The sequence below is a fragment of the Vipera berus genome, assembly GCF_964194415.1.
Source record: "Vipera berus genome assembly, chromosome: 1".
Classification (NCBI taxonomy): Eukaryota; Metazoa; Chordata; class Lepidosauria; order Squamata; family Viperidae; genus Vipera; species Vipera berus.
The window spans coordinates 237096721-237109333 of NC_138202.1; the positions used below are offsets into that span (position 1 = coordinate 237096721).

A 12613-nucleotide genomic window follows, 5' to 3' on the forward strand; every position below is an offset into this window, starting at 1 on the left:
TAGTGGGGTTGCTTTTAAAACGTTATTGTAAAAATCACGCGCCTGCATCACAGTGGTCAAACGGTACCTTTTACCTTCATACATCACCATCAACCCAACTGGAATCTCCCATCTGAACCTTATATCTCGTTGCTTGAGCTCTTGCACTAAAAATGTAAAATCCTTCCTTCTCCTTAAAATCTTTGGAGGAATTTCTTTTAGAACCAAAACTTCTTGATCAGCAATCACGACTTTAGTACCATAAGCAGCTTGAATAACTTCGTCTCTAATTTCCCTCTTTACAAAATAAACCACCACATCTCTAGGTAGCTTTCTCTGTCTGGCAATCCATGAATTCACACGAAACACTTTATCCATGCCTCCCTTTATTTCAGATGCTGGCTGACTTAATACTACTTCCAGAGCCTCAGAAATCAGCTGCTTTAGATCTTCCTTAATATTCTCTTTTAAACCTCTGATTCTAACAGCATACTGCATCTGGTAATATTGAGCAAGACTCAATTCTTTGTCCATTTTGTCTCTTAAATCTTCATTTTCCAGTACTTTTGCTTCTAATATGGCATTTTTTTGAGTCAAATCTTCCACTTTTTCATCCAAATCTTCCACACATTCAGCCACTCTATACACTGAAGACAAAATGTCTACCTTCATCACTCTGAACTTCTCTTCCATCCTCTCTTCTATTCTCTCCTCCAGTTTCTCCAACTTCTCCTCCATCTTTGCAAATTTATCACCCATTGCTTCCAGAATTACCTGGGCATATTTTCCAAGAGCATCTTGTAAATCCTTCGGTGTCAATACATCAGGAAGAAGCAACGCTTGCAATGATGACTGTTGCACCGGAGAAGTTCCAGTACTCCAAAGAGCTTTTGGAGGAGGTTTAGCCGCCATCTTTACTTTCACTTACTACGCACTTTCACTTTTAAATTTATAAAATCCATTAAGCTAGAAAGCAGCAATAAAAGTCCTCTTCACCTTTTCCTCCTGTACCGCTCTGCCTGCTCCTTTTATTCCATAGTCTTTCCTTCTGGCAGGGGTGGTCGCAAACGCCTGGCTCCGCTCCAGAAATCACGGAGCAGAGGCGCTGACCAGCTGGGAGCAACCCAGGCTACGGGGGAGTTCGATCCTTCAGCCGCCCAAGCTTTAAGCTCAGGCGGCCCCGGAGAACTCAACCCCTACCTGGGGGCTCACCCCCTCCTCTTCTCCCGAGGAGGGGGCTCCAAATCCACCCGAACAGCTGATCGGCGCTGTTTCGGGTGGAAATAACACAGCTGAGCCGCGGGCAGCCCGAAAGGGCTGTCTCCGGCGCTGTGCCGCCACCGGAAGTCGGCATTATCCTTTTTATAAGCTTCTCTATTTTTCATCAAAGAGATCTTGGAAACATCTCTCTACTCTCTGGTGCCTGGCAATGATCAGATGAATGCCAGATCATTCAGGTTTCATTCCTGCTCAAATAGGCTAATGCAGATTTACTGAAAGAGTAACTCTGTGGAATGATTAGGCCTAAAAGAAAATAAGAATTTTGTTAGTCCTTTGTTAATACTTCAGCTCTTAATTAGCTCTGCATTCATTTTGGAAATATAATTTATCTTTATTAAACTAGGTAAAGGTAAAGGTTCCCCCGCACATGCATGCTAGTCATTTCCAACTCTAGGGGCCGGTGCTCATCTCCGTTTCAAAGCCGAAGAGCCAGCGCTTGTCCGAGGACGTCTCCGTGGTCATGTGGCCGGCATGACTAGACACCAAAGGCGCACAGAACGCTGTTACCTTCCCACTGTAGTGGTCCCTATTTTTCTACTTGCATTTTTACGTGCTTTCGAACTGCTAGGTTGGCAGAAGCTGGGAGGAGTAACAGGCGCTCACTCTGCTACACGGCACTCAGGATTCGACCCGCCAAACTGCCGACCTTCTGATCGACAAGCTCAGCGTCCTAACCCCCTGAGCCACCGCGTCCCTTTATTAAACTAATCAGAGATAAATTTCTACTACTTTAAAAACATTTCAGACATTTTTTTTAAATCATAAATGACAATACAAATGCATTTTTGCATATGGAACCATGTGGTTCAAAACCATAACTGCCTAGATTCTGATGTTTGGATCAGACATGGAAGGAGCAAGCATGACATCTGTGATGGTATTTGTTGAGACAGTGGTATGAATGTCCATTTTAGCCCAAAGAGTTTGAATTTTTTTTTAATCCCATTTATATCCCGCCCTTCTCCGAAGACTCAGGGCGAAGGATGGAAGGCTGAGTCAACCTTGAGCCTGGTGGGATGCGAACCTGCACTAATTGCAGGCAGCTGGTGTTACTTAAGGAGGCATTAGCCCACTGCTCCACCAAATGCTACATTTACCACAGCGAAAAAGTTTTATGTCATTACAGTATTATTTCTCTCCAAAGAAATATTCTTTACACTTCTGATTGTAAGACGTGCTTGCAGTGTACAGTACCCAGCCTATATTTACCAATCTGTCTTGCTATGTTTGTAAGTGATACTGATAAAATTTTATCAAGTGAGCTGCCGAATTCCTGCTTGAGGATTAAAGTAACAGCAACTTCATGGCTTTGTCCAAGTGACATTAAAAGCAATAGTGGTCATCAATACATGGTTATCATATAGCTACAGCCAGCACAGGTTATTCATGTTCTTAGAAAAAGCTTAGATTTTTTTTAAAAAAAATCCTAACCAAGAAGCAATATGTTATCTTACTATGTTTTGAGACTGTAATGAAACTATTCATTGATTTGCTGACTAGTGGATTGCTTGCTTGTTTCATTTTCTCATTCATTCAGAACACTAACAATGTTCTGTGAATAAAGAATAAAGTATAAAATTCCCCGTTTCCCTGTGATTTTGACTGGCTCTCTGGAATAGCCTCTTGCTGGAGATTCATTCAGCTCCGATGTTATCTGCCTTCCAGAAACAGTTGAAAACTGAGCTTTTCCATAGGCCATTTTGATGTTGATGTCAGATACAGTTTATGAATTGTATGCAGTTTTTTTTTTATTGGCACTACTGTCTTTTTGTTAGCTTCTGAGAGATTTTATGATTGCGGCAAGAAAAAAATGTATGAAATATTTAAAGAAAAAGAAGTAAAGAAATAAGAATTCAACTGCAAGTTGAAGTTCTTCAACCAATCATCTTGTTGTCAGAGTGTGAGTTGAAACCTGAAGGAATTAAGTATGTCTCCTGAAAAGCTGGGCTCCCACGGAAAAGCTCAAGCAGAGAATGCTCAGCTGGTTGTTTTGTGCAGGCCATCCCATATGGGCAAGGCATAAGAACACAAACAATAACCTACAAACAGGCTACATCAACCTCTCTAAATGCTGGTTTCCAAATCTTTCTGCTGAAATAATGGATATGCATGGGGCATTTTTATGTAGGAATATCTAGGCTGGAGAGGAGCTGTGTCATCTCTGCGCCTAGTCATTTTCCCCTTCCATACTGCCAGCCCCTAGTCAGGTTCATATTCACATTGACTGAAAAAAATGTATTTTGGAAATATTCAAAGCAGCCTGAGAAGCAGAGCTGATCATAGTGACTAAATGTCACTGAGACAAGGGTGAACACCCAAAGGGAAATCCCACTGTTTCCTTTTTTTTTATAAGCTGTCTCTATATACTTTAGAGAGCTGATGTTAAAATTCTTGGTATCTCTACTGTCTGCATTTTTTTCACCCTGGTTTATATTCGTTTATTTTCAGATCACATTAACAACAATTGGTTATGGAGATAAAACGCCTCTTACTTGGCTAGGAAGGCTGCTTTCTGCGGGGTTTGCACTGCTTGGCATTTCTTTCTTTGCATTACCTGCTGTGAGTATCTTTACCACTTTTTTAAAAAATTTGAAGAACATTGTACTCTGTGCTGGATATGTGAGAAAGAATGTTAGTCACTTATATCAATGCATTTGTAAACCCATGTTAACTTTTGCCATTGCATACAATACTTTTTAAGAGCTTAAAGGTAAAGGTAAAGGTTCCCCCGCACATGCGTGCTAATCGTTTCCAAATCTAGGGGCTGGTGCTCATCTCCGTTTCAAAGCCGAAGAGCCAGCGCTTGTCCGAGGACGTCTCCGTGGTCATGTGGCCGGCATGACTAGATGCCAAAGGTGCACGGAATGCTGTTACCTTCCCACCGTAGTGGTCCCTATTTTTCTACTTGCATTTTTATGTGCTTTCAAACTGCTAGGTTGGCAGAAGCTGGGACGAGTAACAGGCGCTCACTCTGTTACGCGGCACTCAGGATTCGACCCACCAAACTGCCGACCTTCTGATCAAGCTCAGCATCCTAACCCACTGAGCCACCGCGCCCCTTCTTTAAGAGCTTACTTATCTCCAATAATAAATGTATGGGACATCCAAAGTTTTATTTGGTTACATTGCATCCAAAACAATGTTTGCATGGAACTTGCTAAGATGTGGTGAAGTCCATTTCTACTATGGATAAATGTCAAGGATTCAGCCCTTCCTGGTTTCTCATCTGTCCATAAGATTATTGAGAGAAGAGCAGGATCTGTGTAGGCCACTAGAGAACCAGTTCCTACATCAGTATAGAGAGGTCCTCAAAGAAAATGAGATCTGCTATATCCAAACATATCTTTTATAATGTTAGAATCTCAGTAAGTTCTAGTAATTAATATAATAAGCCCATGCTAGAATATTTTTAAATTGTAATTACATGTTAAAGTTTTTTTTACATATAAATTAAATGTTGGAATATTTTCCATTTCCTACACAAGATTTTTTTGTTAAGAAATATAATTACCCTTGTAAAAAAATCAGAAATCATTATCAGAAATCATCTATAAGAAATGCTTATCTAGTAGAAGGCTAAAGAACATATTGTTCTGTACTCAGGAATTATTTCTTTGTCAGATTACAAATATTTTTAATTTACTTAATTTGGGTTAGTAATGAGAAAGTGCAGAAATACTATTAAATATTAGTTAGTAAATAAAAGCAGTTTTCATTAAAAATATAACACCAGACAAACAAACAAGCAGTAAGCAATACCCTAATCAAGGAACTACCAATTCAGACAAACAAACAAGCAGTAAACAGCCTAATCAAGGAGCTACAAGGACAAAATCACATCCCCATCCACAATGACAGGACAAGCTACTGTATATCAACAGGGGACAAACTTCACTCCCTTGTAGCACTGAAGATTTTACTTAGTCAGGTAATGAAACTTCTGCAAGCAAAAACCAAGCTTGGAGAGAATCAAGGACTCCACTGAAGCATTTGCCTAGGAGTAGATGCTGTTTCTGATTCAGCTGCTAACTAATGCTCTTCAAGAAAATTTATTGTTTGGCTGCTGAAATCCCAGTGACTTTTCATAGCTAAAAGTTAAGCTTCCTCATAAACAGATATTGACACCTTCTTGAAAGTTTTAGCAATTTCAAATAGCAGTAGATGGAGTAAAATATACCATAAATGTAACCGCATACATATACTCTAGAGATCTCCGGTGATCTGGATTTGAAGAGCAAAATCTGATTCAAAGCACACATGGGTACACTTAAGATGCCAGAGGAGAATACTTTAAGACAAATGTGTTTTTTTCAGTGGAGAGCTGTGATACAGTGTTCCTAATAGAAGCTTCATGCACATTCATCTGCAACTAAATTATAGTGAGTCCTTCAAATCGAGGGCTCTGCACAGCCAAGCATGTATCTTTGATATTTTCCATTAGTAATAATCGGCTTCTAAACATATGCAAATAATATTCCACAGTATACTAAACTTTTTCATTTTACTTGCATGTGGGATACTGCACTTTTAAGTTGTTATAAACATAAAAGAACTTCCCTAGTTCAAATACCAAATTAACATAACTTCATTTAAGGTTAATGACAAATATACTAGTATTTTTCTTTAGCTGTAATATGCAATGATAGAACTACATAACTGGTAGAATTAATAAAATAACTAAGCATGTAATTTGTACATAGCAAAACAGATTCAGGCTTCTATTAATCAGAATTCTGTTTTACTGCGGACTAGAAACCTATACACTCTTTGGTCATCATTTCAGAAATATTTCCTTACCTAAACAAAATAACAGAATGACCGCATATGGGCAAAAAAGCATTAGGAGCAGGAGCGACTTCTAATTTCCTACCAGCTTTCCCATTAAGTTTCTTTATGGAAAGCTGACAGGAAACATCAGAAACCTACCTATCTACCTTCCTTCCTCCCTCCCTCCCTCCCTAGAATTCCTGAAGGCTTCCCCACTTAATTTGCTTGTGATAAACTTTCAGAGAGGATAGCAATGGGGAAGCCAGCAGGAAGTTACAGGTCCAAACCCAGCAGGCAGGTAAATGGCTGCTGCTGGGTGGGAAAGGGAATGAGCAAGTGCATTAGGGTGTAGATCAGGAATTGTACATGGGGATGTATGAGAGATGATGCACAGGTCGGAAAGCATACAGGGGTGTGTGCAAGAGATGCCATATAGGTTGGGTACAGTGTGCAAGAGACAGCATTGATCAAGGCTGTTGTGCAGGTCATGTTGTTATGTGAGGGGTGCTGCACAGCTCAAGCAGAATACATTGGGTTTGCGCATAGGGAACGGTGCCTATGTGTGCTTGGGAGTATGTGAAAAATGCCATGCAGGTCAGGGACATTCTGTGAGCAGCCAGCTTGGGTTGTGAAAAATGCATAGGGTTGCACAAGAGGTACTTGCAGTTCAAGGAAGGTGCGCAGTCAGGAAAAGTGTATTGGGGTTCCTTCTTCCCAGTGCCTCCCTCTCTTCCTTTCCTTTCCTTTCCTTTCCTTTCCTTTCCTTTCCTTTCCTTTCCTTTCCTTCCTTCCTTCCTTCCTTCCTTCCTTTTCTTCCTCCTTTCATTCCCTTCCCAGCAGGCAGTTCACTGGCTGCTGGGTGGGGGAGAGAGCAAGGAATTGCAAGACTGGATGGGATACTATCATCACACTATGAAAATGAATATCACATGACTGCAGCAGCATCCAGTAGCATTCAAAAAGCCTTAAGTTTCCCAAATTTTGTTTTCTTGGGACTCATGGGTCTCAGATTTTGGACACATTCTGAAATTTGAGATATCTTGTTCAACAATTGTCCTATGATGTATTGTTTCACTCAGTTAAAGGTCATGACAACAGGTTATTCTATGCAAATAACTCAAGGTGATGAACATATCCAACGCCTTCCTCCTCTTATTTTCCCCCACAATAACTTGTGGGGGTGGGGTGGGCTGGGATGAGAGAGACTGACTGGACTATGGTCACCCAGCCAGCTTTCATAGCTAAGATGGGACTTGAATTCATGGTCTTTTTAGCCTGGTGCTTTAACCACTAGACTATGGGTGTCAAAATCACGTCACGTGATGTATCGTGACATATCGCAACGTTTTTTTACCTTTGCAGAGCTGGGATGGGCATGGTGATGCATCCAGCCCGCGGGCCAACAGTTGGACACCCTTGCACTAGACCAAAGTGGCTCTCTCGTGCTCTGTCATTCCCTTTACATTAGAAAAGTAGTTGCTGCAGTATGAAAATTTGAATTGACAACATTCTATGTAGTTGCATACTTAAAGAAGAGTAACTAGAAAAGTGGACTATGATGGCCAATTGTTCTATCAGAATCAAATTCCTGGTAATGCAACTTAAGCAAAGGCTTTCATTAGTGGAACATGAAGAGAAGTAATCTAACATTCTTCCTAAACTATTTACAAAATTTCCCCACAATTTGGGGGCGAGAATTGGGGATGTAGAAAACGAGAGGAGCAATGAGGTGACAATGAAATTCCCTAATCAAGGAAGATTAGATAAGACTAAGTTTGCCTGTTAGTTCCCCCAAAGCTGGTTTTCTCAATTCTTTCCTAGTAAAATACTTAGAAAATAACAGCATTGGAAATAAACTTACACCGAGAGAAAACTGACTGGAAAAATGTGGTTACAGTAACAGTAATAACAACAATAAGGGTAAGGACAAAGGGAGAATTCAGAACTTTCCATGTTACCCACTCTTACAGTATTTTAAATTATGTCTGTTTCCTGGTTTGTAAGAATTTGGCAGAATCCTGTCCCATATGATTATAAGATGCACCTGATGTTCTCCACATTGGTCCAATAATGTCATTTCAAATATTGAACCAAACCATGCTATGACATACAGGTCATTTATACTGTATAATCCTTATTTTAGTTTTTGAAATTGTACGTTTTTAATTGTTAGCAGAAATATTTTTCTGATTATAAACTTTTGTTGTATTGCACTTAAGGGTATTCTAGGGTCAGGATTTGCATTAAAAGTACAGGAACAGCATCGTCAAAAACATTTTGAAAAGAGAAGAAATCCTGCTGCCAGTTTAATTCAAGTAAGTAGCAAATGAAGCAGATTTTCAAAAATTCTTGATAATGAATATTACAAGCTCAATTATGCCAGGTTTCAAAGAAATACATATATTTAGGAAGGATCATTCCTGTTCTTTCTTCATTCCAATTCAGTTGAGGAAGTAAAAAGCCAAGTTTTTACAGCCATAATCCCAGTTGAAAAGGGAATCATGTGTACAAATATGTAATCAAACAGCTGGGCTATTTCACATATAAACTAAGTTCATGGTCATATCAAACCCATTTGCTAAACCATTTAATATATTATAAACAATCCACAAATATCTCAAACTAGATATCTACTTAGAATGGTTTATTGGATGACTCGCAACTAGGTAAGCCTTAAGTTATGATTTACAAACCTCAAGCAGTTAAGTTTATAGAACAGGGGTCTTCAAACTCGGCTCTTTTATGACTTGTGGACTTTGCTGGCTGAGGAATTCTGGGAGTTGAAGTCCACAAGTCATAAAAGGGCCAAGTTTGAAGACCCCTGTTGTAGAACATGCTAATCCATAAATTATGGCTTACAAATTACATCAGCTGGGTTCACACAATATACTAAGCCAAGTGGCCCTTAATCAAACTCTGGTACTGCCCTTTAAAATCATCAGTTTCTATTTTCATTCATTGTTTGTTTGGAGTTTGGATTTCATTTTGTATTTTTAGCAAGTAACCCTTTCAAAAGAATGGGGATTCAGTAACTAGAATTACAGTAATATTTGATAACTAATGATAGATTTATGTATGATACCCTACATTTGTATATATTCAATTAATTCATAAATAGTCGAACTCAGACAATATGCCAGGGAAAATATATTTAGTTTGAATGAAGAGACCTTTGTCCAAAGAATTTATTGCATAGCTTGCATGATTGCATATAATGGATTTTTTTGCTTAAGATGCTGAATGCATTAGAGTAATATTGTCATGTAGAAGGAATCAAAATGCATTTAAATGTCTGAATAGTTAACATTTTAATTGTCCTGTTATTAGAACAATGATTCTCTCTTTTTGTTTTGAATAACTTCCTTCACTTTCTTCATACCCAGCATCTTACAGTTAAAATGATTACACTCCTTTGAAGGGAGTTAGTTTATGTAACGTATAATATATAGGGGCACAGAATTATTCTCACATTCTTTGGTTCCTGACATTGTTTTTTCTGTACGAATAAGCCTCATTATCATTTGGAAGCTGAACCAAATCTCTTCTAAGAGATTTTGGCTTCCAAATTATGCTGGATTATGGCTATGGAACAGAAATGCCAAATGTCTCTGCGGAGAGATGATTCAGTCTTTTGCTGGACTGTTGTTTATGCTTCTCTTAGAGGTAATGGCTATGCAGCCAGTGTCTTCCTACTTACAAACAGAGTGCTACACAAACAGAATGCTATTGAAAAGGAAAAATGCTTGTTAGAATTTTTATTATACTATAAACTAGTTCTAGGCTATCCCATTGTACGGTTGTAGGCTATGCTGCATGCTGTACATTATAAAGATTATAAAGAATAACAGCGTGAAAAAATATACAGTATAGTATTACCCAAGTGTTAGCAGTTGTGTTAAAATACACTTTGGTATTCCCAGATCTCTGTTCATATTGAAGGGCCTCTCTATCTATCTGTACCACCAGCTAGTAACTTGCATAAAGTTACTAGATGGCACAGTAATTAAAAATGGCTACTCTTAGCCTAGTGATTAAACATGACCTAGATGAGGGGTAGGCAATCTTGGCTCTTTTATGACTCGTGGACTTCAACTCCCAGAATTCCTGAGCCAGCCATGCTGAGGGGAAAGGGAGAGTTTCCAAGCTGAGCCATGCTGGCTCAGGAATTCTGGGAGTTGAAGTCCACGAGTCATAAAAGAGCCAAAGTTGCCTACCTCTGACCTAGATGATATATATTGCTTGAATGTGAGAAGGCCAGACCAAGCAGGGAATGAAAGCCCCCAATTCATTTGATCCAGAGCTAGCTGTGAGGGTAAATATATCTTAAGATTCATGCCAGATGAACTGAAAGAGGAGGTTGTGACACACATTCTCCCTTCTTTACAGCAGCCTTCCCTATCTTGGGTCCCTTGAGTTATTTGGATTAGAATTCCTTTCATCCTCAGCCAGCCTGGCAAATGGTCAGAGATGAAGAGAACTGAGTGCAAACCATCTGCATGGATTCAAGTTTGGGAAGGCTGTTCAGTAAGGATCTCTATCCCAAAGCCCACTGTAAAAATCCTTCCACTTGCATGCGTCCACTCCCACATATGTTCAGTGGAGTTCAGTAGGATTTATTCCCAGATAAATGAAGACCTGACTGCAGAGTTGCTGACTGTACAGAAGAGTCATTTAGAGAGCAGACTATTGCTTGAGTCTTACTTTTCTCTTATAACTGTGTTAGACATCCATGATGAAGATCAGTTAATATTTTTGCACTGGATGTAAATAGGTTCTTCGATCATACAGTTGAAGCGATCTGAAAAGTTGGGAATAATAAATCTTTATTTTAAAAGTATTAATAGGAAATGTATAATATCGGATCATTTTGTGCACTTATATTCCAAGGATATAGCATTGCGTAAATGGTTAAAAGCATTAACAGACAAGTTCCTTGTGAAAATATATCCTGTCAGCCATGTATGTTAGGATAATGTATCTAAAACTATAATCCTTTTGTACTGTCATCATTTAAAATGAATTGATGACTTTATTATTTATACCAATTGACATATTGCAATTGTCTTATTTTCAAATACTCAGTGCCCAGTTATCAACTTCTGACTTAGCCTAATGTTCTGTTATGAAGCAGGAACTATTCCATGCCCCATTTGCTGGTATTTGTGAAAGCTGTGAAGGTCCTTTTTTAAATGGGTATTTGATGGATGGCATGATCACTGAATTCTGGCCTGAAGTGGTTGATCTCTACATTTCTAATCTTGTAATTGCAAACTACTTACAGTCCATATAAGCAGTATCTAAATCTAATCTAATAAAATAAGTAACTAAGGTGTCTATGGAGATTCTCAGTTACGCAGGTCATGATTGCTTCAAAGGTGCTTTTTCAAAAGGCAAATGGACTGTGGTTTTTTTCTTTTCTTTTCCTTTGAAGAAGAAGACATTTCGCTTCTCATCCAAGAAGCTTCATCAGTTAGTAATGAAGCTTCTTGGATGAGAAGCGAAACATTTTCTTCTTCCTCAAGGAAAAAGAAAAAAAACATAGTCTACTTGCCTTTTGAGAAAAGACACATTTGAGACAAGTAACCAAGATAGAAAAATCACAACAAAATATCATGGGCATTTGACAAGTGGACATAAAAGTATATAAGATAAAAACATTTGAAAGGATTCCTTAAAAAGGAAACTGTGTGCTAATAATCTCCCTAATTTATCTTTCATTGTTACTCATTTATGCAGACGAGAATACAGCTTATTACTAGAATGTACTATTGCTAATCTGAAGAAAAAAAAGTCAACTGCACTCATGAAAAAAAAATTATAGCAAAAGGCTTTCTTAAAGATTTTGCTGTACAAAATTTCTAGCATATATAACTAGAACTTCCTTATTTATTGTTTTCTTCTATATTTAAATCTTTAAACCTCAAATCTTCATTACATTGTACAAGTGCAGCCCTTCCAAATTAATTAAGCCAATTGTATCCATATTGAACAAAATCCAAATTTTCCGTCCTATTAATAGTACTTCATTTCATATATTGTTAGATCTGTTGTACTTTCTATTGTTTCCTCAAATCAGGCTACTTGGCGGTTTTATTCTACCGATTCACGACGAACAAACCTGACAGCTACCTGGCGATATTATGAATATAGTCTTCCATCCCTCAGGCATGTATCAGTGCTATGAATGCTACAAAAAACAATACTTGTACTGGTTTACTAATATGCTTCTCCATTTTTGTTTGCCTTTTTCTTTTATCATATATCTGCACGTAGTGTGTATGGCGTAGTTATGCAGCTGATGAGAAATCGGTTTCCATTGCTACCTGGAAGCCTCATTTGAAGGCCTTACATACCTGCAGCCCTACAAAGTAGGTAAAAATATGGCAGCTGGTGTTGTACTTGATATCTGGTTTTGAGATTATACAAATCGGTCTGTTGTTTTTGTCTTGTCTTTCTACTTTCCCTTTTCCCCATTCATTTCCTTTTATTTTCTTTCACTGAGGAACTCAGGTAGCAAACTTGCACATCTTCCAAATAAGATAAATCTAATTTCTATTTTATTTTGCTTCTTAATAAATGTTATAAT

At 38.4% G+C, this 12613-nt stretch overlaps 1 protein-coding gene across 5 annotated transcripts in view; it reads left to right on the top strand.

The window, feature by feature from the left end:
* The window catches only part of KCNQ5 (potassium voltage-gated channel subfamily Q member 5), a gene marked incomplete at its 5' end in the record, with an annotated part of 344629 nt that overhangs the window by 276569 nt on the left and 55447 nt on the right, over positions 1-12613 (top strand). For all 5 annotated transcript variants that reach the window (XM_081314439.1, XM_081314441.1, XM_081314443.1 and 2 more), the window contains 3 exons: positions 3709-3819; positions 8247-8342; positions 12301-12395. In XM_081314439.1, coding sequence (XP_081170565.1) covers positions 3709-3819; positions 8247-8342; positions 12301-12395 — 302 coding nt within the window. The remainder of the gene's footprint in view (positions 1-3708; positions 3820-8246; positions 8343-12300; positions 12396-12613) is intronic.